At 44.2% G+C, this 27,941-nt stretch overlaps 1 protein-coding gene across 1 annotated transcript in view; it reads left to right on the plus strand.

Annotated features, from left to right (window-relative positions):
• The first annotated feature begins 608 nt into the window (after positions 1-608).
• The window catches only part of xxylt1 (xyloside xylosyltransferase 1), an 89,750-nt gene continuing 62,417 nt past the window's right edge, over positions 609-27,941 (plus strand). Inside the window, exons 1-2 of the mRNA XM_084308813.1 lie at positions 609-827; positions 1,205-1,909. Of these exons, the coding sequence (XP_084164939.1) occupies positions 1,358-1,909 (552 nt within the window). The 5' untranslated portion in view covers positions 609-827; positions 1,205-1,357. The remainder of the gene's footprint in view (positions 828-1,204; positions 1,910-27,941) is intronic.

Genomic DNA, 27,941 nt, shown 5'->3' on the forward strand with positions numbered 1-27,941 from the left:
TTATTATTATTATTATTATTATTATTATTATTATTATATAAGCAATTTATGTTCACCAAATGTTTATTATTATTATGGGATGTCTGTCCACATACAATGCAAATGCTGAATTGATGGCTGACAATCATGGAGGAATGCAGTGCCCCCCTTGAGCAATTAACTGTAATAAGCTGTATTTTGGAGAGCTACCTATCATGAAGTTTAATCGTTAAAAGAAACAAATTCTACGAGGATAGCCATGAAACAACAGTTAGTTTGGCATGAAATATGATGTATTCTCTACCAAGTTTGATTTGCGTTTTGTCAGAGCATTGAAAAAAGCGTGTTCACTGCCAGTGTGCGTTGTGGAGCAACTCAGGGCATAGAGGTAGTTAAAACATGAACAACACATAAGAGGCTAGCCATGAAACAAAAGTTTGGCATTAAATATGAAGTATTTTCATGATATATCTGCTGATTTTCGTTTGCAGGAATGCTTTATTTCTCTGACTTGAGAGCTTTATTTTGAAAAATGTCTGACCGGAAGTCTAAACCATTCTTGTCGCTCGCTTGTCAGCCGTTGCTCGCCTAGCCTGTCCATCTCTAACAGTGGTTTATGTTATATCGATATTTGTCTATGCGGACGTTATGTGTACTCATATGCATTGAACTTAATGCTTATGAAATGCATTGCAGTGTAACGTTAATCATGAAAAACCTGTTGCTTCTATATGCTAACGTTAACGTTGACTGACGTTAAAGTGTAAGCTGCTAGCCAGCTAATAATAAACAGCTACAACCAAGCTGTCAAGCTGAAGTCAGTAACGTTACTGTTGACTTCGAACCAGGTGAGTGTTTTTTGCGTCCGGTATTGAAATTAATATGCTTCATGATGTGTGGATTTACAGTGCTAATGTAAGTTTCATTTACTGCACCTACTTTTTAACACTACACATTTATATCTATTGCAAAAAGACTTCCACTACATCCATACCTAATTTTAGCATTTAGCATTTTAAAAAGTTAGCATTTTGTACTTCATTGTTTGCATTCTGTACTTTACTTTGTACTTTAGTTTGTATATTGTATATTTTGTAGTGTTTGAAACGTAAAACTACTGCACCTACTTGAGGAACGTTACACTCATGACTCATGCACTTGCCATCACTTGATGTGATTTATGTGAACTGACCGACAATGACAATGTTGTTGTTTTTTCTTACAGAAAAAAGGACTTTGCAAACGTTATCCTGTGTCTGTTAATACTTTCAAAAAACAATTGGATCACGCCTGAAAACTGACGTGTGAATTAGGACACAGCATGGCGCCTGTATTCCTAATGACTTGCCCCATCCCATGACATCAACAGGTGGAAGATATGGGCATCCTAAGAATTGTAGCCAGCACAATGGGCAGGATCAGTACCTTCAGATCCTATCAATTCGTCCTCCTCCTGGCTGCAGCGCTTGCTGTTGTCGCCTTCTACTATGTTGGCTCAGAGAAGCAGAATTTCTCCAGCACCACCAAGCGGATCAAGCAGACCCAGGCCAGCCACAACACCAACAGGAACGACGCAGACCTGTCTTTGGACACCAGGCTGCTGCATCCTGACGAAGTGGAAGTGGAAGGGGGAGAGGAGCGAGACGGAGAAGGAGAAGGACAGGAGGTGGAGGAGGAGAGCAGGTCCAGGAGAGAGGACAGCGGAGTCGTGGGCGACCAGCGCTTCCACATTCTCATGATGTTCACCAAGGTGGACAAGAGCCGCAGCCTGCAGGAAAAGTTCAGGGTGGCCATGTTGTCCATGGTGAAGCACGGCCACTTCCGGGACGGAGAGGTTCTCGTTCTGCATTTTGTGAGCGACCAGGCCAGTCGAGAACTGGGAGAGAGGATGCTCTTTGAACTTCTACTAGACGCAACATTCCAGCACGAGGTGGGTCTGTTGAAGTGCTTCTTTTTTGTGGTATAGTGATGTAGTCTCCTTGATGTATTTGAATGGCCCGGTCTTAATTCAGGGTTTGGTAAATAAAGACCCAAGACGGGCGGCTGGGTGGCACAGCGGACATTGTGCTCTTCACCAGCGCAAGAGACACTGGTATCGAATCCGGCTGTCAGCGTTGCCTCCGGCTTGGCCGGCCGTCATACTGGCTCAATTGGCAGAGTCAGCGGGAGGGAAGCCGGTGGGGTGGTATTCTGATCATTGTAAACGGCGACTCCTACAGGTCAGTCAGGGCGCCTGGCCTGCACAGCGAGGGAGGGAGATGGCGAGGGTAGTGTGACCTCCCACACGTTACACCTCGCCAATGAGAATCCGCACTGGCGGGTGAAAATATGCTGCTGGCTGTCTCCTATGTCTCGGAGGAAGCATCTGATAGACTTCAGGGCTCCATAGACCGACCAGTGGGGGGCACATGCAAGCAATGACCAGGAAGGGGAGGGGGGAATTGACATAACGACTAAATTGGGATGGGAGAAAAACACAGAAAAACAGGAGGAGAAAAAGTGGATAACATTTTTTTAAATACAGACCCAACCCAAGACCTCATCCTGATAAACCCTTGCAGGAACACATGCTGGCTGGAGATGGCACCAAAGCATCTGCATGTTGTTTGTTAAAAAAATTTAAATAAAAACACCTGTATGTCTTGGACAAGTGTGTCAGAAGGGAGTAGGTAATGGTATTGCATCAAGAGCGTAAGTCCCACACACTGTCTTCACTTAAAATCAGCGGACTACATTTTGGTCATCCGACCTCTGTTATCTATCTACCTGCCTGGTGAAGGTTGAATGGCCGAAACATAGTACTCCTTCTTTTGAGATGCAGTTTTATTTTGAACCACTTGGGAGCAGTATTGGCCTGTGGAAGCTAGCCCTCCCCTGTTGCTGTTGCCGTGAGAGAGGATTTTGTCTCCTCTCATGCACACTGTCTATTTGTGATGCCCTGGCTCGTCCTCCCTCTTTTGCACGCTTCAGAGCACAAGATAACAAACTTGTTTACAACTCGTTCATTCCCTGCCAAGTCCCCCCTTGCCTGACAGCCTTTTCCCCGCCAGCAATATATCATCATCTTCATCTGATAACCACTCGGAGAGCTCTGCTTTACTTTGAGGCTGATCCCCGGCCTGCTTTTGGAAGGAGTGCGAGGTTTGCTCGGCTTAGTGTCAAGGCAGTTGGTAGCCAAAAGGTCGGATTACTCCTTCTTCATCTCGCCCTCCCTACCCTCCAACCAACCCTGCTTCTGACCCCACCGCAGCTGAACTGTGTAATGCAGTGTAATGTAATATAATGATGAACATCATTATAGCTCTAGAGACCAGGCACGTGCACACATAGAGGCCAAGGGGTGCCTGAGCACCTGCCTTTTTGAGCCTCATCAAAAAAGTGCCCTTTTTTTATTTTTTATTTTTTTACTGTTACGCATATAGACTGCCCTTCCAACTGAAAAATGTCAGGATAGAATCAAAATATTAGGTAAAGAGAGAGAGATGCCCCATATTCCATTGCAGTTTGCACGGCCTCCTCAGCATGCCTCTCCGCGGACCTATATATTTTATGCATAGCGTGGGTGGTGATGATGATCATGATAGAAACCGCTGTTGAATGCTGGTATTACACTCATTGAGGGACACAAAGAAGTCAAGTCCGATGGGATTTGGGAATCTCAAATACAAATCGGGATTGGAATAAAAAATGCATTTATATTAAACAATACAGAATATACAGCACTTCTTGGGGTCTTCAAGTTTCAAGTTTCTTTAATAGTTGTCATACAGAAGTACAGAATACTTTCATACAAAATGCTTCTTACTGTTACGCTCCAGAGACTGTGCTAGACAAGATAGTATCAAATAACATAGTATAGGATGTAATTTAGAAGTAGAAAATGAGGTCACAGTGTTCAGTATAGACATATGTACAATGTTCGATGCAGAATTATAGACGTAACTGAGTTACCATATAATATACAATACTATGCAGTGTACTAATGTACAGTACTATATAGTGCAAAGCAGAAATGGGATGAGGTACAATTTAGGTACAATTTACAGTAAGGTGTACGAGTTGTAGTGCAATCCTTCATCAATAAATATAAAGTGTGGGGAGTGGGTGCTACAGTGTGTTTGTTTAAAGTGGGTGTGTGCTATAAAGTGTGTGGAGTGGGTGCTACAGTGTGTTTGTTTAAAGTGAGTGTGTGCGTGTGGATGTGTCTGCTATGTGCGTTTGATGGTTGTTGTTGTGTAGTGTTCATTGTTCGTTTAGCAGCCTGATGGCCTGGGGATAGAAGCTTCTTCTGAGTCTTTCTGTGCTCGCCTTGAGACTCCGGTATCGCTTGCCTGACCGCAGCAGTTCAAAGAGGCAGTTGTTCGGGTGACTGGAGTCTTTAATGATTCTCTTAGCCTTGCCCCTGCAACGCTTGTTGTAAATGTTCTGGAGGGTGGGGAGCCCCCCTCCAATTGTGCGTTCGGCTGAACGTGTCACTCTTTGTAGTCTGCTTCGGTCTTGTGCAGTGCTATTCCCAAACCAGGAGGTCTCTATTGTACATGAGTAGAAGTTCTTAAGGATCTTCTGACTGACTTGGAACTTCCTTAGTCGCCTGAGGAAGTAGAGGCGTTGTTGTGCCTTCTTCACAACACTGTCAATGTGTGTGGTCCATGTCAAGTCCTCGGATATGTAGGCTCCGAGGTACTTAAAGCTGTTGACTCTCTCAACCGGTGCCCCGTCGATGCTGAGGGGGCTGTAGTCCTTGACCCCCGACCTCCTGAAGTCCACAATCATCTCCTTTGTTTTGCTGATGTTCAGGGAGAGGCTGTTTTCCTGGCACCATCCCGCCAGGACCTTGACCTCTTCCAGGTAGGCCCTCTCGTCGTTGGCAGAGATCAGGCCCACCACCACTGTGTCGTCAGCAAATTTGATGATTGTATTGCTACTCCGCTGAGCCACACAGTCGTGTGTGTACAGGGAGTAGAGGAGGGGACTCAGAACACAGCCCTGGGGGGCCCCTATGTTGAGGGTGATGGATGAGGAGGTGCAGTTGCCTGCTCTCACCACCTGGGGTCTGCCCGTCAGGAAGTCCAAGACTGTAGGGTCTGTAGGGTAAGCACTTATTCCCTCCCCCCTGAACATTTATGGAGATGTATGGGCCTTTTAAGTCAGTGATAAAAGTGTCTTTCAAGGATAAGTAAGCTCCTGCACTGATTATTATAGTTCAATATTCAATATTTGATCACCAAAAACCCCCAAAAAGCATAAAAAGGGGGCCCCCCGCCCGAAAAGGGCCCTTAAAAATCGTGCTCACGCGCGCTCGCTTAATATATACACACAAGTGTACTGCCCTTTTCAGCCTTTGAGCACCTGCCCCTCTAAAGTCCTGTGCACGTCCCTGCTAGAGACTGACTGTGGGTTTACGCTGCTCAGGCAACATTTACATTAGTCATTTAGCTGATGCTTTTATCCAAAGAGACTTACAAGTTCTGTACAACAAGTGAGCAGGAAGGGTACGAGAACGACTCTTTCAGCTGAGTAATCAAACATTGTTGAAACTTGAGTGCTGCTGTGTCGAGTGCATACTGCTATTACTGCATAGTAATAGAGATATGTTAGTATATATTAGGAAGAGTGCATGATAGTAGAGGACAGTAAGAAGGGTTATGTTTTAGGGTTATGCAAGCCCATGTGATGGAGTTGTGTGGTGAGACCCCGGGACATTGTTCTCTGTCTGCGGGGTAACAGAGAGGACTGAACCAAGTCCTGTGGGATTTCTGAAAGAGGGGTTTTTCTAAAGGAAACTTAAAACTGCTCGCAACTCTCAACTACACCTTGCTGCCTTGTAACGGTTGCACTCTGTGCACCGTGCATCTGAGCTGTTTCATTGTCGGGTGTTTCTAATCAACATTAAGAAATCATTCTCATGGTGCCATTCCAGACCAACAGTTTCAAACACTAACCCATCCACATCACTTTAAACATTCACCTTCAACATTCACTTTAGACACTTAAACACTACGCCATATTTGATCTATTTATTACTGAAGTTTGCTCTACCTCTTTACCATTTTGTACTATAGTTTTGTATATTGTATATTTTGTATAGTGTTTGGTCTTTATTATTTTACCTCTTTACTGTATGAAGCATCATTTCAGGAGAGTCATACAGAACCAAGCGTTTCACTGTAATGTACATGTACTTCATATGTGACAAATAAAACAAAACTTGAACTTGAAACACAAGAGTTTAGAGACGATGTTACGTGAAAGAATGAAGAAACAGTGTAGCCGTTTCCCTTTCTCTCCCAAAGTACACACACGCACCCCTGCCAATTTCACTAACGGGACAGAGGTCCCTTGGGCGGACTGTGACTAACTGTGATGTTGACGGGCTCGTCTGCGAGTAGTTATGCAAGAATGGGACATGACTTCCTGACCGTGGCAAATTGAGAGACCCTCGTGGTGTAAGGAGGACAGATGGGCTGTCGAGGCTGTGAGTGGGCAGTGCTCATCACACTCATACTCATTACGACAAACTGTCTCCCGTCTGCATGCAAGCTGTTGCTTTATGAAATGTACCATTGTCATAATAGTCCCCCAGTCAAAGTTATTTTTGTGCTGTGGTGGTGCTATTGACAGGGAAGTAACAGTGGTAACCGGTACAGACACACGATGGCCCCCATGATGATATGTGGTACAGACACACTGTGGCCCCCATGCTGATCTGTGGTACAGACACACTGTGGCCCCCATGCTGATCTGTGGTACAGACACACGGTGGCCCCCATGCTGATGTATGGTACAGACACAGTGGCCCCCATGCTGATGTGATTTACAGATACAGTGGCCCCCATGCTGATGTGATGTACAGTCAGGCACACGTGGCCCCCATGCTGATGTGATGTACAGACACACGTGGCCCCCATGCTGATGTGATGTACAGACACACAGTGGCCCCCATGCTGATGTGATGTACAGACACACGTGGCCCCCATGCTGATGTGATGTACAGACACACTGTGGCCCCCATGCTGATGTGATGTACAGACACACAGTGGCCCCCATGCTGATGTGATGTACAGACACACAGTGGCCCCCATGCTGATGTGATGTACAGACACACAGTGGCCCCCATGCTGATGTGATGTACAGACACACTGTGGCCCCCATGCTGATGTATGGTATAGATCAGGGATTCTCAAACCTTTTCATACCGCGACCCCATTTTATTTAGGATTTTTTTGGGGGACCCCACACTTAATAATGTATTGCGTAATTTCAACATGGAATTAAGGAATATCAAAATAAAAGCACACGTTGTTGAACTTGATCATGCATATTTATTAGAAAATGTAATTACAGCACTATGTTATCAATACACATTTATAAAACGAGGCATATTTAGCCAAACTATGTTACCAGAACATAAAAAAAAATAAGAATTTATTATCCATTTTTTTTTTACTTGCCAACGTGCACTGTCACCTACCCGCAACCCAAATTTCGCTCGTGACCCATAGTTTGAGAACCACTGGTATACACAGTGGCCCCCATTCTGATGTATGGTATAGACCAGGGGTGGGCAACTTTGTATATGGTGAGAGCCACTAAATTTCCACAGGACCACACTCAATCTGGGGGGCTGCATTGTTTATCGGCAGTCCCGCCAGTAGTACCCCATCACTCAAATAGCCCATAATAGTCACAGATGTGATAATTAAGGCATATAAACTATTATAATTTGTTGTAACTTTGTTTTTATTCCATTTCAAACGCATTTAGTAATGCTTAATTTCAACTTTATGAATTTATAAATACAGCTGAATTTGAAAGTATTGCTGTGTAACCCAAATATATACAAAAATGACAAATTTATAATTAAGGCTTCTATTAAAATAAATGTATGAACTTAAAGCCCACTGCTCAACAAACACAAAGCAGCATTCCTGCTGCATTTCACTACAACAGTAAATCAAAAGTGCAATAATAAATGATTTTGTTAAATGTATAAACTTTTATCCTGCTACTAAACAAAACATTCCTGAGTGCTTCATATCCATAACATGCATTTCAGTGTTATCTGAACACTACAAAAGTAAACAAGTAGCCAAGTGCAATACTCATCAGAATAATGAATTCCTTTTTGTGCAATTCTACATGCCTCCCATTGACCCTTTATCAAACTGGCATGACATTCACCCTCCCCCACAGTGGGTCAATAATGGTTCTGTCTTTAATGAGACACTTCTGGTCTCTCCTGTTGGCGCACAATAGAAGGAATGTCAACTTCAATGTTTGTGCATGCGATCTGCATCAGATGAAATAACGTTTAATTTTTTTTTTTTTTTTAATCTTTTTCCCCCTCCTTTTTCCTCTGATTTTCTCCCATCCCAATGTTAGTCGTTATGCCAATTCCCAATCCCCTTCCTGGTCGCTGCGCACTTACCCCCCAATCACGTGCTTCCTCCGACACACGTCTAGCCAATCAACCTCTTCTTTTCACCTGGCAGCGCGGACTCTCACTGAGAGCGTGTAACGACGTGTAACGTGTGGAAGGATCACACTACCGCCCTTAGATCCTATCCGCGCTTAGCAGGCGCCCCGACCGAACTGTAGGAGTCGCTGTTTACAACGACCCGGACCCACCCCGCCAGCTTCTCCCACCCTCTAATACTGCCAATTGTATGTGAACGGCCAGCCAAGCTGGTGACAACCCCGGAGCTGTGAGCTGGATTCGAACAGGCGAATCCAGCGTATCCGGGGTTGGTGACGAACGCAATCTCCGCTACGCCACCTGACCGCCCATAACGTTTCATTTTTGTGTGCGTACTTCTGCTCAGAAAAGTGCTGGGACGGCGTGGTACCGCGTGGCATGACCACTGCACCCCTGATTATTAGTGACCCACAATAGATGGAAATTATGTTAGCGAACTTACCTGATGTATAATGCAGTGCAGCATTGGACACTCAACGCCACTCTGCCTTAGAAGCCCGGCGAATCCTGTGTGTTTTCCTTTCATTGCGAGTGCTCCATCGGTAACAACAGCGGACAGTTTATCAAACTCCCCATATTGCTGCACGGCACTTTCAACAGCGTTGAATATGTCCACACTAGGGCTGACCCCTATTAGTCAAATAGTCGACAAATCGATCGAAAGGAGCCATAGTCGACTGCCAACTCTTCTTACTCGAATGCAAAAAAAAAAAGTATTATTATTATTTTTTTTTATATTGGCCTGTGGCCGCATGTAGCGTCGGTGAGGGCCGCATGCGGCCTGCGGGCCGCCAGTTGCCCCTCCCTGGTATAGACACACGGTGGCCCCCATGCTGATGTATGAGGTACAGACACACAGCTTCACAGGTCTGTTCTGCATGATCTGATGATGTATAAAGGTCAGTGGTCATGACCCTCGACCTCTCCTCATCCCCTGTTCAGTGGAGATTCCAGCAGCCAAGCCAGACAGGAAAAGAGAAAAGACAAAAGGAAATGTTCCTCAACGTGGGTTTCCCCTCAAACAGCCAACAACTAGCTAGTGGCTCCTGAATAGAGGTGGGGGAAAAAAACATTACAGCATAGTATTGCAATATTTGTGTGGTTTCCCCTAGGATTTCTTTCAGCGAGGGTGGTAGGCCCCCCGAAACTACTAGTGTTGTCGCGGGGCGTGCATGTCACGGATACGTGGTCAACAGTGTCATCATAGTAACTAAGGCGTTGTTAGTATCGGTGCATTTCTCTACACTGAGCTGAAATTAAATGATTGCACATAAATTAGGTAAATAAATATGAACAATATTTATTTACAACACATAAATTAACTTATTTACAATTAGTGACAACACACATATGAACTATTTACACTACAGGGAGTCACATACACTCATAACTATTTACAACCAGTGTCAGAGCGAGTGCACTCTAGTTGTTTGGAAATTCTGAGGGCTCAGAGTGCACACTGGACGCTCTGATCGAAGAGTCAGTTTATCAGAGCGGAGCAGATTTTCAGAGTGAATTTATTAACTCACCTTAACTAGGGCCCTATGAAATACATTTAATCTTTTCCTGTTTTCAGATATGAATTTTCCTGTTTTCGGATTTCTCGGTTTTTAATTTTCTTGTTTTCGGATTTCTCTGATTTAATATTTTTTCCTTTGGATTTAACCAAAAAAAAACAATACATAATTATGTTTTTAATTAACTTTAATAACAGCACATCTGCAAACAGTGCCAGTGCAGTTACATTTTAAGTGCCAGTTAAATTATGAGGTTTCTTTTTTTCAATTCAATTCAGTTCAGTTCAATGCAGTTCAACTGCCAGTGCAGTGCAATAACTAAATAATAATTAAATAGTTAAATAATACAAAATAATAATTTGTTTAAAAGAAATCAGAAAAAAACTAAAATGTAATTTATTTCAAAGAGATGTCCTTTAAAGGTTCATGCTTCTCTCCATCTCTGGCTGACATCACCATTGTGATACATGATGGTTAGGCATTTGTGTTTTCCTCAGAGAGGGATTCTCTTTTGTCGGTCAGCAGCGTTTTGTACTTGCTGAAGCTTCTCTCCTTATAATATTTTTTTAAGTTTAAATATCAACATTATCTGGCCATCCTCAGTAAATACTATCAAACTCCTCTGACCCCATTTGGTCTTTTCAAAGTGCATGCGTGTGTGTTTGTGTGTGTGCGCGCATTAAGCAGATTTAATGATTTTAGAATATCATTAAGTCAACTATCCAGTTCGTTTTTATAGTGTAACGTTTGACTACTTGAAGGAGGGAGAGAGACTGAGGGCTAGATCCACAAAGAATGGATTGCACGGAGCAAGTTGCACCCTTACTTACAATTCATTATGAATTGAAAATGGGGGACCCTGATGTAAACAAGACGAAAGTCTTTCTCTGGTCTGCATCCCCTTAACAATTGTGTGTATTGAGCCATACTGTATTGTACCCATTCTGCAATCTGTTAATAAAACTTTCATTCAATCAATCAATCTGCACGATGATTGATTGAATGAAAATTTTATTAACAGATTGCAGAATGGGTACAATACAGTATGGCTTATTAACTCACCTTAACTAGGGCTCAATACACACAATTGTTAAGGGGATGCAGACCAGAGAAAGACTTTCGTTTTGTTTACATCAGGGTCTCCCATTTTCAATTCATAATGAATTGTAAGTAAGGGTGCAACTTGCTCCGTGCAATCCATTCTTTGTGGATCTAGCCCTGAGACTCGTTACGCGCGACTAGTCAGTGACTTGTGGAGCGCGCACTGTGTGCTCTGTTGTCTTGGAATGGATTTGTTAGTTTTTTTCTGCGTCTCCGTAGACTGTGCTGGAGTGAGGATTGATTTATGTATAATTTAGCTAGCTAGCTAAAGTTACTGTTTAAAAAAAATAAAAATTCACTTAAAGGAGGGGCAGGGGGTCCCGTTGGCGGAGAATGGTAGGGGAAACACTGGTGATATTGTATCGATACACAGAGGCGATATCAATTTAAAAAAAAATTTTTTATAATGTTTTTCTTTCAATCCCATTTTGCTGCAATAAAAAAGATTGAAGTGAGATGAACAGACTGAAAACTTAATTTTATTAGATAAAACGGATGTTTTAACAGACACAGTTTTCCTTTGAGGACATCATTTCCAGTTGAAAAATGGTAATAAATCGCGAAATATCACAATACTCTATCACAATATGTTTAAAATCGCAATACTATCGTATTGTAACTCTGCTGAGAAAGGACTCTACTGATCAACAACATCATCAGTGAGTAGGGAACTAGATTAGATTAAAATGTATTGTCATAATTATACAGCACAATTACAGTACAACGAAAATAAGTTTGGCATCCAACCAGAGTGCAAATGTAGCAGGAAAGTGCAATATACAATGTACAGGTGATTAAACTAGGTACAAAATATACAAATTAGTACTGAGTGTAGTGGTAATCAGATGTGTATAGAGTTGTAGTATAATATGTACAGTGATAGTATAAAGACAGTATGGTAGTAGTCATACTGGCCAACAGCGTAACTAGTAAGAGTAGGATATATGTACATATATAGATACCGGTATAGTATCTACAGATATGTAAAAGGACTATGTGCAGGTACTGACAGGTGTGGATAGATATATATGTGGTGAGAATAAATATATATATGGAATAGGGCTAGGGTTTTTCCACTGACCAGTGACTAGAATTAACTTTTCAGCCAGGCCTTGCCATGTCCTTTTAGTTTTTTCATCAATACCAAACTGAAACATTATTCCTTTGTTATTCCCTTTGTGTCCATTGTAGACCTAATGAAGAATGACATTGTAATCTCATACCTACTAAAACAGCCATAGCCTGTAGGCAAAATGTAATGTTCTTCCTGCCTTATTGCATCCATTCTCTGAGTTACTGTTTGGAGCATACTTATACTTACAATATCACACTCAAGGGAGTACTCGTATACTGAAGATCAGCACGGCTGTCATAGGTGGCCTTGTACCAAAGATAATCACAGCTGTGCTGATATTCCGTATAACAGCACAACCTCTAGTGCAGGGGTCTCAAACTCGTGGACCGCGGGCCAATTGCGGCCCGCTGGATGATATTTTGCGGCCCCCTACTTGACATCAAAGTACAAAAAATAAATTTAAATTATTATAATTTTTTTTTAATGTTGTGGGACTTGTACAGCACTTTGTTCAACTTGGTCAGTGCTGTAAAGTTTTAAACCTTTTTAAATCTTAGACAAACAAAACACTTTGCTTTCATGAAATATTGTAAGCCGTCATTTGAGGCTTTATAAAAGCAGCACAATGAACACAAATATGTCAGTGCCGAGTCCGACCTCATCTTAAATAACAAACAGCATTGGTTGTTGTAGTTAACAAAGAGAGGCAGAGTTGATTTTGCAAAAAAATTAAATAAAAAATCATATATAATATTTGATGCGGCCCAGCCTCACCCAGACTCTACCTCCAGGTAAATTGAGTTGGAGACCCCTCAGTGTGATGTTGCTTTTATACAACAGTTCTACAATAGCCATTTATTAGTTAACAGTAATAAGTGACAACAGATTATTATTTGCTTGTTTATTTAATCATGTATTTAGCTCCGCCTACAAATAGTTCCACAACTGTGCTCTGTCTAGATAACAACCATTAATGTTGCATAATTAATGGTTATTAATCGAACACCTGTGCAGCGGAGTGATACATTTAGTTAAAAGTCCCAGTGTTGTTATACTGAATATCGGCACCCATGGAAATCCTCTTGTCCAATCAAATGACTTGGTTGCAACCTGTTGTTCCAACCTGTTGTTTAAAATTCTATAAGACTACTGGACTTAAATGGTGCAAGTGTGAGGTCAGTCAGTGTTTTGGACCTTGGGCATACTCTTAGGGAAGCCTTTACTGAATACCTGTCAGCTTTTCCTGTCAGTATAGAGACGTTAGCTTTGCTAATGTCCCCGTTTCTCCTTTAGTTATCCCTGTGCTTTGTGTATAGAGGAGGCTTAACTTCTCATTAGTATGAATGATTTAATCTGCAATCTCAAAGGTTTAATTTATACAAATATCCCAGACTTTAGAGAGATACAAAGACCCAGGCCCAGCCCGAAGTGAACCTATCAGAACCGTCTTTCACACTGTAGTCCGCGACAGTGGCTCGGGATAGAGCAGTCGTCTGGTAATCTGGAGGTTCCCAGTTCGATTCCCGCTCCTCCCGGGCAGTGTGTCGGAAGTGTCCTTGAGCAAGACACAAATGCTCCTGATGAGCAGGTTGGTACCTTGCATGGTTGCCTCCGCCGTCGGTGTGTGAGTGAATGGATCAAATGTGAGGAACAAATTGTAAAGCCTCCTAACATTTTAGGACCCCTTCGAAAACGAGATGGTTCATCTCCAGGGGTTTATCCTTTCAATAAATACATTTCAATTAAAGCGGTTTGGATAAAAGCGCTATATAAAAATGCAGCCATCTATTATCTCAGGGAAGATGTAACTTCCTCTCACACCTTGTATGTCAAAACGTTTGCTCCATTAACCTAAGTCGAGGTTGAAATTGGAAATAGACTTGGGACCTTTGAATTATTCATTGTGTAAAGGTTGTTGAACTTTTGGTTCAGCCATGTTTACTCTTTGAATGATTTATGAAAAAGAACATCATCTATAAAACATACAAGATAAATCCCAAAATACACGTCCTATAAATGTTTAATGTGCACTCTCAGCTGTAACCCTTGTGGGGAGGATAAAAACAGATTCTACTCAATGGTCGTTGGAATTCTATGTCCATAGCATCGTCCATACAAACCCTGTTGAGGGTAAGGGGCTTAGGGGTAGGGAATAGGATACGAACCCGGTTTAAGGTAAGGGGTGTAGGGGTAGGGAATAGGATACCAATCCGGTTTAGGGTAAGGGGGATAGGGAATAGGATATGGCGAAACTAGCCCCTGTAAATGTCCTAACGCAACCCCCTCCAATGTACAATAAATGTCCTATTAAACCCAATAATACACGAGACCCTCTTCTTGGGACCAAGTAAGGTTTAGTCGATAATCCAATGTACAGTTACCCACCCCGCCTACCCAACCCCACCCCACCACCCCACCACCTACAGTTCCCCCCCCCACCCCACATACCCAACCCCCCCTCCACCCCACCTACCAACCTCCTACCTACCAACTTCCTCCAATGTACAGTTTCTTCGTCAAATGTATATACTCTCTTTTTTAGACTCTTCTTGTATCACAAACAGTACTGTATTTGTAAATCTGGTATGTCATAAATGTAGAGATGTAGCAGTACTGTCTATCTGTATGTCATGTATATTATGATGAATTGAAAACGGGGGACCCTGATGTAAACAAGACGGAAGTCTTTCTCTGGTCTGCATCCCCTTAACAATTGTGTGTATTGAGCTGTACTGTATTGTACCCATTCTGCAATCTGTTAATAAAATGTTCAATCAATCAATCAATATGAACCTGGTTTAGGATAAGGGGTGTAGGGATAGGGATAGGGATGCCTGCCTAAAAACCTACCTCCTACATTTCTCTCCCTCACAGACAAATTGAATGGCTGCACCCTCCATCCGATTACATCCTGAATTCACCTGTACTCTTCTACTTTCAATTCCTGCCACTAAACTTTTCAAACCCGGTTATGTCGCCATGTACACCGGCCTTGAGTTTTACAGCCTGAGACAATATGCCTCAAAGTTGCTATATCTGAACACAGTGGACACGACGGGTCCCCACTGTTTTAGGTTCTGTGGTGAAGGCAGCACATCATAAGTAGCTCCTATTAGGAATTGTATAGGATTTTACTCCATACTCCACAGGTCCTTCCAGCTAATCTTCCTCTTCTCTACACTTTCCCAGTTGATCCACTGTCCCTGCTTAGCCTGGGCCACAGCCTTTGTACACCTTTAGGCTTTACTACTTCCTCTTGTAGCCATACCTGCTACCAGCTTCCTCCTTTCTGTGGGACCTGCTTTACTCTATACTGGCTTCCCTGAGCTGAGCCCTAGGCCCCCCAGCCTTGTTGCACCTTACCTACAATATCTGTATGCCTAAGAGCTAAGGCTGTCCCCGAAGCCTGTTTTTGGGATTCGAACTTCGTCAGGGTTTTTCGAACCCTTTTTTTTATTTTCAAATATTTTCATTTTTTATAACTATATATATATATATATATATATATAATTTTTTTTTTACTAAATATCCTCAAACCAAATCCTCAATTTGAATAAAGTGATTAATCTGATTAAATTAGTATTTTTTAATTTTTTTTTATCAATTTTCCAGCCCCAGGGAGAAGCCCCATCTCTATCTCTATCTAGGTCGTCCTCGGACGGGCCCAAAGAAGCCCCAGCCCAACTAAATCAATTGAATCAACTTTCTTTAATGAATATAACTCATCAGTTTTTAATACTATAATATTAGTGTAGCCTAATCTTTATCTGCAACTGTGAAGAAAATCCCCATTGGTTTAAACGGAATGAAAAAAAAAATATATATATTATACTGTATATATATCTTTTATTAAAAATTCGAATGTTGATTTAGAATTCAAATGCCAACGTAACGAACGAAGGTTCAAACGTTTGGGCTCAGCCCTACTAAGAGCTTCCTCTGCTTCCTGTACTGCCTGTCTTGGGTTTAATTTCCTCCCCCTAGTTGTTTTAAAGCACTAGACCAGATTGCTGGTCTAGGTGGGATAAGATAAGTAATATATTGTATTACTTGTTTGATTGTTATCTCGTTAACATATAAGCGCAGCTTCTGGTGATGGAAATGGCTCTACTCATTTTGGCAATGATATTGTTCATGTGAGTTGACCATGAGAATGATCCCTCAAGTGGGACAGCTTTGAGTTTCCCCTCCCTTTCCTTGGCTGAACATTCCTTTAACAAACGTACATGGATCCCTATAAAATGTTGTCGCTCCTTCTTCTTTCTCTTCCTCCTCTTCCTCCTAAGTTGTTCTGCCCTCTTGATTATTGCTAGAAAGAAAAAGTAAAGAAAGTAAGTATATAAAAAGACACAATAGTACCTTTTCTAGAAGTAGCCCATAACAGCCCCCTCAAAACATTGATTGCGATGTTTCACTGTGGCCATCGTCATATGCCAGTTCAGTAGACATCGCCCAAGCCTGACTCCCCATCAGGTCGGTGAATGTGAAAGGAGTCAGTGTGTGTCAGAGTGGCGTCACAGTCCTTCTAAGGACGTCCATGATGAATAGTCATAATTGAAATAAATGTGGATGTCGACGACTAAATGTTTCAGCAAGTGATCTGTGTTTTATTTGAAGGCTAGGCATGGCGTCACCAGTGAGGTGAAGGTTAGGGTCTCTTTGACATGTGGGCTACAAGTTATTGTTGCCTTGATACAAAAAAATCAAGGCTCCCTTCTTTTTTTATAATCCTTTTAACGTGTAACATGAAAGATAATAGTTACTTTGTTCTGATTCACCACTGTCATTAGCTTAGAAAATTAGAACATTTGAAAATGTGTCTTTAACACCACATAACCCCCGTTCTATACGGTCAGCCGGAGCCATCTAGGTGTCTTTGATTCATCTACCTACGTTGGAATTGCAATGACTATCGAATATCACAACGTGGCAGTATCGCCTACCTTTTGAACTGGAATGGCTTGGTGTGGATACATGTTTTCCTTTATTAAATTTTTTTTGGCAAGGGCTCCTCCTGCCTGAACAGAGATACACAGCGATCGCCTCGAAATTTTGTTGCCTGAAGCGTATTTCCCATATAAACGAGTATAGACATATACACTAGTAATCGTGATGCCGATGCGATCACTTGGAACTATTATTTTTGGAATACCTTCTGGCTAAGGTAAGGTATAGTCTGTCTATTTTACCAAACCTGAAACATGTTTTTGTAACGATCACAGTTTTGTGTTTTACCGGACGTAAAACATGCTCGACAAACACGATCACAGTTTTGAGTTAAAACGACCCGGCCCCCCCTTGATGATTTTGTGAAGACACATATATACCTTTTGATTTGGGAGTATTTGGGGCTTCAAGGGATCAACCAGAACGATTTGGGCTTATTGCATATAACGCGTCATATCTATGGAAAAAGACTGGAAATTGGGGCGATGTGTAGCGTGTAACAAACTACAGTGTGTAGAAATGAACTGATTAGTCAGTAATGGACTATGAACAATGTCTGTAAAATGAGCCATACTATTGTCTCCATAGCTATAATACAGAACACACAATGGGTCTGCAAACATCGCTGGCGCCAAACAGTGCAGATGGCGAAAGCTAGTGGCCGTGAATGAGTTAAGAAAGTCACCACATTCTACTACATCGCCATGCTGCTAACGTCTAATGTGTCACTTGTAGGATCGCAATGCATCGATCCTAAGGTCGAATCGCATCGAATCGTGGTAAAATTAATATTGAATCGTTGCCTGAAGAATCGTAATCGAATCGAATCGTTGTGGGGTCAAATATTTACACCCCTATTGTTGACCTATAGTCCATTCATGCTGAGTGAATCAGTTCCCCCAGCCACGTTTGTGTATTAAATTTGTTTGGGGTAGTTAACTGATCGAAAATGTATCTAATCGAATTGTGGTCAAATGAAGAGATTTCATGATGCATTGAATTGTTGCCTGAAGAATCGTAATCGAATCGTTGTGGGGTCGAATCGTTACACGTTGTATTAAGGCACAATAGAGCAACTTAAAATAAAAATAAAAAGCTGGAAACTTTAGTCCAATGTGGTAACTTGCATGGGTTTATGTGGTGTTTAAGACACATTTCCAGAAACAATGGAAGCTTACGGCAGTGGCAAATTGGAAGAAAGACTATGAAATATATAAAGACTATGAAAAAAGCAGGGTGCCTTTTCAAGGCAAGAATGCCATGTAACTAGGGCTGTACCGAATAGTTCAAAGCTTCGTTCATAATGTTGACATTCAAATTCTAAATCAACATTTGAATTTTTTATTTTTAATGAATGGATTATGTCATAAAATATGACAACAGACATTCGAAGCTTCATTCGAATACTTCAATAGGGTGGGGCTGGGCGATTAATCTATTTTATCGATTAATTCGAATTAATGATTTAGGATGATTTTTTTAAATTAAAATCGAGTAAAAAAAATAAAAATAAACAAAAAAATATATTTTTTAGTCACCTTTTATTTTACAAAAAGTAATGTTTGGTGAAAGTTAGATTTGCACTTTATTAATCCCAATAGGGAAATTCATTCTTGTTTGATGATCAAGAGGCACCTTTTATTTGTTTTAAGTGAAGATTGGTGAAAGTTAGGTTTGCACTTCAATCCCAATAGGGAAATTCATCTTGGTTTGATACTTTTTTTGTGTCGAATAAAAACAAAGGTTATTTGAATGATTTCCTTGGCGTTTCTAGTTTTCAAGAGAAAAAAAATCGATTAAAATCGTAAATCGGATTTAAAAATAAAAAATCTGAGATTTTATTTTTAGGCCATATCGCCCAGCCCTACCTACATGTAACCCATATGTCAAAAAGATTAGTACGGTCCTTTTTAAGGTAAAGTTGAATAGGTTTATGATCCAACATGCCAGATAAGCCTAAAATCTCACATTTAACTGACCTCACAGGGAATGCATAATGCACCGGTCTGGGTCTGGGACTACTTTAGCACTGTTGGAGATGTATGCCTACTTTGATGAGGAAAATGTAATATTTTTCAAAGTAACACCATAATATATTTACTGCAAAAGTGTCCAAAACGAATGTTGCGACTGGGAGTTGAACCAACAATTATTGCAGTTGTGGGGAAGCTATTCTCACTGACTGTTATACTACAGTTCCCACACACTGATACTATGATTATGATTACTCTTAACACATTGGGTGCCGGGGGTTGTGCCCATCAAAGTACCCAGTCTGCCACCGTTGAAAGCCTATGGAGATGTTTACCTTCTTTGCAGGGCTATAACTTTTTTAATTGTATTGCTATATTGACATTACTATAATAATAATAATAATAATAATAATAATAATAATAATAATAATAATAATAATAATAAATTCAATTTGTACCGCACTTTACATTTGTAAAAATCTCAAAGTGCTACAGGATATAAAGACAAAAAGTTTAATGAAGGGGTGCTCCAGTAGCACACCATGTTACCGCGCTGCGTCGCGGAACTCCGTGCTGCGTCACGGATCTGGTTGACTCCGAGTTCGATTCCCGGACTCGCCGTCATTTGCCGAATGTCTCCCCCTGCTCTCTCTCCCGTTTCACCCTACAACTGTCGGTCATGCTTGACCAGGAAAGCGATAAACGCTAAAAAAAAAAGTTTAAAAAAAAAAAGTTTAATGAATAAAACAATTAAAATGAATAAAACAACCAATGAAATGGAAGAACATAAAAATAAAATAGATTAAAATAATGAAAAAAATTTTATAGAAATACAAATAAAAGTAAAAGAAAAATTCAGGCAAAAGCCTTGTTCTGTTTCGTTAAGGGGCTCTGCTTGGCATCACCTACTGCACTCCCTCGCGTACGTGCACGCGTACTGAATAACATTCCACAAATATACCTTTAATACCAGTATTAGTCTGACCACACCCCTCATCAGCTTACCTTCATAAGCAGGTGTGTGGTCACCTGCTCTCCTCCTTCTTGCTTTCACCACAAGGAAGTGCCTTCGGTAGTACCCCACTTGACGTGTTGTTAGTTGAAAAGAGTTGTGACTGGTTTACATTGTGCTTAATCTTTTCTTCTCTCACTTTGTTGTATAAGAAAGGGTTTGGGTCATAATGTATTCCGCGGAGAGTAGACCCGCTAGACCTACTCTTCACCACCGGTTCTCCATTCCCGCCTCCGTCGTGCGCTTCGGTGCTGGGCTGTTGCCACTCTCGTGGTTGCCGACCCAGCCCGGGAGACTGCCGGTGGATAGTTTTCCTCACCGACGAGCCGAGGGTTCGGTGCCGTCGCTCCGGCGATGGCCTGATCTCGACTCTGGTTCCTCTGGTTCTGGGGAATCGCCCGTAGATGAACGGGGGATTGTTTTGGAGCCGGAGGATTTGCGACGCAAACTTTTCGCGTCTGCTTGCTCGCGTTGCAAGATGGTGGCGTGCAGACGCGAACGGCCTGGGTTTGGGGAGTTGCTGGAGACCAGCGAGGATGCGTCCGACTCTGGATTTCTGATGGAAACTGAGGACTTCATGGAAGAGGCGGACGGATTCTTGTATGATGGTCCCGTGGAGGAGAGTATCCCTCCTCCGGAGACCCCGGAGGGGGGAGAAATGGCTCCATGGGGCGCCTTGTTCGAGGATGTCGAGGAACCACCTTGGCCTCATCAGCAGGATGCCCTACTGTCGGCCGCATCGGATTGTGGCTCCTTGACCAGTCGCAGCCTGCTGTATGCGAGGGATGCGGGGTCGGTGGAGGAAGGTTCGCAGGGGGAACTGCGGGCCTTGTTTCCCGAGCTCATGGCGGTAGCCGCCACCGCAAACGGTGTGCCGCTGCCGCTGCCATTGCCTGCACCTGTCCCTGATGACCTCATAGGCCATCCCTGGCAGCGTCCCCCAGTGAGAGGGGTGGACGTTGTCTACCCATTTTTCCCATCGATGGGGGCCTATGTTCGTCGGGGTCAGGCGGTGTCCAACATCATGGGACTAACTCCCGCCTACGTACCAGTTACGCGGGTGTCGGGGTTAGTCAAAGGTATGGGGGAGGGCGTGCCTCGGCTTGACAATCCGATGGCCGCGCTCCTCTGTCCGGATATGGTGTGGGAACCCCTATGCAAGCCGGTCCTCCAGGGGAAGTCGGCTAGGCGATTGGCTTATTGGGGTGACCAGTCATTCATCGCTGGTACACAATCGCTGGCTGCGGCGTCTAACATCGCCCACCTGGCTAGATTTGTATCGGGGATAATGACGGGCGGCACGGATCTGAACGAGGTAAAATGCGATCAGATCACCCAGGCTGCGGGAGCTGTCCTGCACCTTTCCCAGGTGCTGGCCATAGCCATGGGGAAAGTGCGCGCCCTGGCCACCCTGGGCCAGCGTCACCTTTGGCTGGAGCAGGCCCGTGTGCCAGAGAAGAAGAGAGCCCCTCTTCTGACGGTCGCCATCTCCGACGCTGGCCTGTTCGGGAAGGCCCTGCAATTGATGACCTCAACATGCAGAGAAATGGCAGAGGAGAGATCCATCCTCCAACCCCATTTTCCGCCTCCCGTCCTTGCCGGTGGGGGCAGAAGGCTTCCGCGACGTCGAGCTGTCTCCGTCGCCGCTACCACTGCCTCCGCCGCCGCTGCTGGCCCTGCCAAGAGGGCCAGGGGACGAAACGGCGCTTCGGCCACCGCCGGCCCATCCCAGACCGGAGGAGACGGTAGGGAACGTTGTGTCCAGCAGACTGTAACCTACCGTCCCTCCGGGGCTCCCCGGGGTGGCAAGACTCGAGCGGCGCGAGGTGGCAGACGCCGTTAGGAGTGACTTTTTCCCCTCTGTATCCCCTCTCCTACACCCTTCCCGGCCCCTCTATGATATTGTGCCTTACACTTTATTAGTTTTTAATAAAAAAAGTTCCCCGACATAAGGGGGACTGTGTTTTGGCCGAACAAACTGTGTGTTTCTTCATACAAATCATATGGTGGGGTTGTGTATATATGAATCTACCCTGTTTACGTTGGGGGGTGAGTTGTGTTGTGTTACGAGGTTAAGCAAGGTCTGCAACTTACACTCGGTAATAGGTTCTATTTAGCTTGATGCTCCACATGCAATTAGAACTGGTGTTATTCCATTGCTTTAACTAAGTATATGTGCACTGTTTTCACAATGCTGTGTTGTTAGTTGCAGTAATGCTCGTACGCACTCCTAGCCGTTACTCTCGTTCGGCGTTCTTTCCTATGTATGACATAGGCAACGGGTATGGGATTCACGCACAGGCGACTTGTGTTTTGTTGTAAAACCTTTTACACTTTTTGTGGGTAGCAGGCATTGTATTAGCTTATGCTATACATTGTTTTCTACCGGAGGTTTTTCAAGATGGCTACGGTTGTGTTTCTGTGTGTAGGGATAAAGGGTGTGTTTTCGGGAGGGGGTGTCGAATAAACCCCTCCTTTTTCCCACTTGATTGGTTTAGGGGATTTTTGATCTTTTCTGCTGAGCCAGTCAGGGCCAAGCCAGTGCTTGACAGGGGGGGGCGGGGGGGCGGGGGGGGGGGGGGGGGGGGGGGGGGGGGGGGGGGGGAAGGGGTATTCTACCGACTCCTGTTATGACAGGATCCGGTGGGTTTTCCCCGCCCGTTGTAGCGTTGTTGCTATGGCGACGCCTTCCATGAGCTGGTGTCTTAAAGATGTCGAGGTTGGGCGCAGGGCTTACAGGCCTGCTGCGCCCGGTTTATGTGTCAAACTTGAGTCTATTGGTCACGTGTCTCACAGTTTACATATCTTTTTTCTTGACCGTAGTCTCATGTGGGAAGGTGTTTCTGGGAGGGTCTGGTCTTACACTCTGATTAAAAGGAGTGACTGGATTAAAATCATGTGAAAAACAGGGTTTTTACTCCCAGCTGTGCAGTTGGGTCATACGGGTGATGCCTTTTCTTTATTTTTATAAAGAGTTGAATGTGTCTTGATGGATTGGAAATGAGGGTCCCTGATGGAAACAAGACTAACGTCTTTCTCAGGTCTGCCTCCCCTTATCTTTTTGTGTGTATTCCTGTACTGCAGTCTGTTGGGTAAATTTTTTTCATTCATTCATTCATGGAGTTGATTGCATCTCGCCCCTCTTGTCGTTTCCCTGGGCGTCTTGGGGATTCAATATGGTGGTCTAAACGGCCTATTGTTGATGTGGGTATGTCCAAACGCACACATAGTGCTGGCTCAGGATGTGCTTTTGGGCCATTGGCTGACTGGCGCGCCTTGTTTGCTTGGGTGAAACAGCGTTTTTATGGAGCAATTGGGATGGGGTTTTTTTCCTCTTCCGACATCCTGTGTGTTGTCGATGGGTTCCCGTTCATGTCAGGGGATGATGACGGAATGGGTCTGGACATATGGGGAAGGGTCTCACGCCCTAGGGGTGGGCCACCGGACGCGGTTCATACCGACACGTCTGGGTGGCGCCTTCTTTTTTGTGTTGGGATCAAACGCGCATATCTGCCCCTTCTCCTGGGGTTGGCAGGTCGGCGTGATTAGGGCACGGGACTGGTTCTGGTCGCGCTGGTCCAGATCAGTTGCACCCGTTGTCCGCTGGGGATGCAGATCTGCTGTTCTGGTACCCTGAGGGACTTGGGGTTTTTTCAGGGGGAAAAATGCTAGGTCGATCCGGGTGTCACAGGGTTGAGCGTTATGGGACCCTTGTTGGGTGCGTTGTATTCTGCACTGTCGTAATGGCTTACGGCCGTGCCGACCTGTACGCGTCCGATCTCGTCGGATCTCGGCCGCTGTACGGGTTGGTCTTGGTTGGTACTTGGTTGGGTGACCTCCTGGGAATACCGAGTGCGGAGTGCTGGGGCTGGTCTTCCATTTTTACGCTCTTCTCTTGCGTTTTGGCGCTGAGGAGCCTGTTGGGTGGTTTTAACCTCCTCGGGGGACCCTGTGCTCCCCGTATTACCGGGCCCGGTCCGGGGTGATGCTCGTTGACCCGTAGGCCCGGGATAGCCCTGTTGGGAACCAGAACGCGGGCTGCGGCGGTGCCGCAGATGTGTTTTGGGGTTTCTTTCCTGAGGGGTTATGGGACCAACCGTTGCATGGGGTGATGCCTGGGTGGTTGGTTCTCTGGTGTGTTGCTGCAGTGTCAACTCCCGGTTCTCCGGTTGAGGGTGCCCCTGCACGTTCATGACGTCTGCCGATCGTATGGGCTTTTTCTGTGGGCAGCTGTCAGGGGCCGAGTGGTCTACGGATCCCACTTCTGACGTGCTGTTTGAAAGCTTGGTTATGCGACAACGCCAGCATACGCCCCTTCCGCCGGGGCGGCTGTTTTCAGCTGTCCTTTCTGGCGCCTGCCTCGTCCGCAGTTTCCAGGCTTGGGTTGACAGCCTGTTGCCTGGTCTTTTTCCCCGGTGCACTGCCTGCTTCCGTTGGTTAACTCTTGTGTGTTATGACCGTACTGTCTGCCTGTTGCAGGGCCTGTGTTCCAGGCGGTGTGCTGTTGGGGAGGACAGGGCCCGCTCGGCTGAGGGGCCTTTGTCCGGATACGCTGGCGATGTGGGGGGCGGGGTCACTAGGTGCCCCCCTGGTGGGGTCTTGATGCTGGCATCATGGACTTCTCCGGGCCCCCATTCCAGGGAGTCCAGTCCTTTTGGTGGGTCTGGGTCTTCCTTCGCGCTCCGCTGCTACGGCCTTGCCACGGGGTTGGGTTTGCCCTTGACCCCGTGATTCTGGGGGCAGTGACGAGGTTGTTCCTACGTTCGTTCCCGGGTGGCATGCGGGTTGTGCGTGGGTGTAGTCGTGGGGTCAAGCCACGGTCTGCTCACCCTGTGCGTTGGGTTGCTTGAGTGCCTCTTCGCACGGTCGGGTCCGTCGCCCTCCCGTGAAGCCCCTAATAGGGGGGATGCCCTCCATTAGGGGGGGTCGGGGGGGCTCGGCCCTCCCTGTTCTGATGGTTGTGGGGGGCTGTCAGCGGGGTGTATTTGTCAGCCAGCGGCTCCGCTTGGCCTCCCTTGTGCAGTAGGTGATGCCAAGCAGAGCCCCTTAACGAAACAGAACGTTAGGTTATGGCTATAACCAAGTTCTGTTAGTTAGGGGTGACGCTTGGCATCAGACGGCCGCTGCAGCCCTTGACCTCACCTTGTGGTGAAAGCTTGGGAAGGAGGAGAGCAGGTGACCACACACCTGCTTATGAAGGTAAGCTGATGAGGGGTGTGGTCAGACTAATACTGGTATTAAAGGTATATTTGTGGAATGTTATTCAGTACGCGTGCACGTACGCGAGGGAGTGCAGTAGGTGATGCCAAGCGTCACCCCTAACTAACAGAACTTGGTTATAGCCATAACCTAACGTTAAAAAGAAATGTTTTAGGCCCCTTTTAAAAGCCTCAACGGATTGTGGTGCTCTCAGGTGGATGGGGAGACTATAGCCCATTCAACATCGATTATCTATCGTTCAGGATGTGGGAACGTTATATTTTTTCATTCATACATTGTTGTGTTAATAGCGTCGAGAATATAAGTATGTTTTTAACCCATTCTCCGCCAATCACGTGTTAAGGCGGGTTTCTCCGCCATGCGTTGTCTGCCAATCACGCCGTAAGGCGTGTTTGAGATCAGTATTTCATATTTTCGTCATGGTATTCATATTTCACCCACGGAGTCTTGGCTGATGCTGTCTGAGCCATCACAACTCTGCAACGCTTCAATACCGCCACCTGGTGGCCGATCGGCGAGTTGCCAAACCGGAAGTGCCCGTTGGGAGCTCGGTCCGTCCCCTAATTTCGTCCGGACACTCGTTTATCGTCCCGGGGCTCAATACAGACACTGTGGATATGGATCTTTGCCATAACTCAATAATCAACATGATTTGGACGTGTATTAGTAATATACAAACCGGAAATGGATCGCATCGATCAACATCACATAATTGGGATCTGTTTGCTCCACTCTCATCGCCCAACGCTACGAGGAGACTGACGTGAGTTTCAGCGTTTTTCTTTATCATTTTCGATGCAAACTGCTCTGATCAATATATCACCCATACTACATAAATCATTTAACGTCGGTCATTGAATTATAAACGACCCCCCCCCCCCCCCCCCCCCTCCGTTCACCCGCAGATGATCAGTCATGACGTTTAGGACCATGTACAGTTGAAATTTTTAATATAGCATGGATCGGTATCAAACTGCATTTGATAATCTAATATATGCATGTATGCCTATATCTCACGTTTTATGAAATACTGCAGAAAACGATAAAAACATTTATACTAGACAGTATTTTAGTATGAATGTGTGAATGAAAAAGTTAAACGTTCCTACATCCTGAACGATAGATAATTGATGTTGAATGGGCCATAGTAATGTCAATTTAGCAATACAATTAAAAAAGTTATAGCCCTGCAAAGAAGGTGAACATCTCCATAGACAAATAGCGCTGGCAGAGGATGGTTTAGGATGATCAAAGTGGTGGCAGAGAATGGGTTAATCTTTTCTGCTGTAATTCCAAAAACAGTAGTTATAGGCCCTGAAGCATATGATAGATTATCGATTGGCTTTTCTTTCCTATACGCGCTATATTAAAAAATTAAAATGTATATGATCGCGGGGGGGGGGGGGGGGGGTCGTTTATAATTCCTTGATCGTCAGTAACGGCTTTATTTAGTATGGGTTGATATATTGATCAGATGGTTTGCAGTGAAATGAATAAACAATCAGGCTGAAAATAACGTTACTGTCCTCTTACCGTTCGCCGATGAGACTGGAGGAAAAAGATGACGCCGATCTCCTAGATCCATTTCCGGTTTGTATGGCGCAATAAACGCCGAAATCATATAGATGATTAAGTTTAGAAAGCGTTCCAAATGCACTATAGTGTTTGTCTGGATCCACGTAATAAGATATCTCTGCCGGAGGGATTTCCTCGACGCACCGATCGGCACTTCCGGTTTTGGCGAGAGTGTAACTCGCCCGACCATCCACCAGGCGGCGGTATTGAGGCGTTGCAATCTCATACAGGGTCCCACTGCAGTCCGGAGGTTGGCTGGATGAATTATGAATGCCATGGCGAAAAAATGAAATATTGATCCCAAAAACGGCGTAAGTCGTTCTTGGCGTTCAACGCATGGCGGGCAAAAACGGCGTAACTCGTTCTTGGCGCAGGATGTGTTAAAATTCACTTAACGATTATGGTTCAGATATAAAGTGGATGATGACATTGATTCAGAGGTTTACTGCCACTATGGCTTCTTGTCAATAGTATTAGTAGGTTGACTGACCTTATTGGTAAGCTACATCCCTATACTACATCATTATTGGTAAGCTACCTCCTTATAGGCCTACTACATCATTATTGGTAAGCTACCTCCTTATACTACATCATTATTGGTAAGCTACCTCCTTATACTATATCATTATTGGTAAGCTACCTCCTTATAATAATAATAATAATAATAATAATAATCTTTAATTATATAGCACCTTTCATACATGCAGAGCAAAAAAATTTAAACACGAAATTTGACAGTAAAAAGAAAAACAGGAGTTTAAAACCACAAATAAAAAATAGCAAAACATGATTAAGAAAATGGCTAAAAAGCATAAATTACAACAGGGATATTAAAATCAGCTAAAAGCAAGAGTATAAAAATAGGTCTTGAGCTGTGCTTTAAAGCTATCCACTATAGGCCTACTACATCATTATTGGAATGGAATTTTTGAACGTATGGAACCCGTTCTAGTGACTGGCTGGTTCTTAAGGTCCAGTTTGCTCAGAACAGGGTAAATCTGCATTTCACTACGATGCCCCTCTAGCTCATGGATTGAACAGTCCTTAACCCTTTCACTGCCGCACT

The sequence above is a fragment of the Notolepis coatsorum genome (genome assembly GCF_963971535.1).
Source record: "Notolepis coatsorum genome assembly, chromosome: 2".
In the NCBI taxonomy this organism is placed as follows: domain Eukaryota; kingdom Metazoa; phylum Chordata; class Actinopteri; order Aulopiformes; family Paralepididae; genus Notolepis; species Notolepis coatsorum.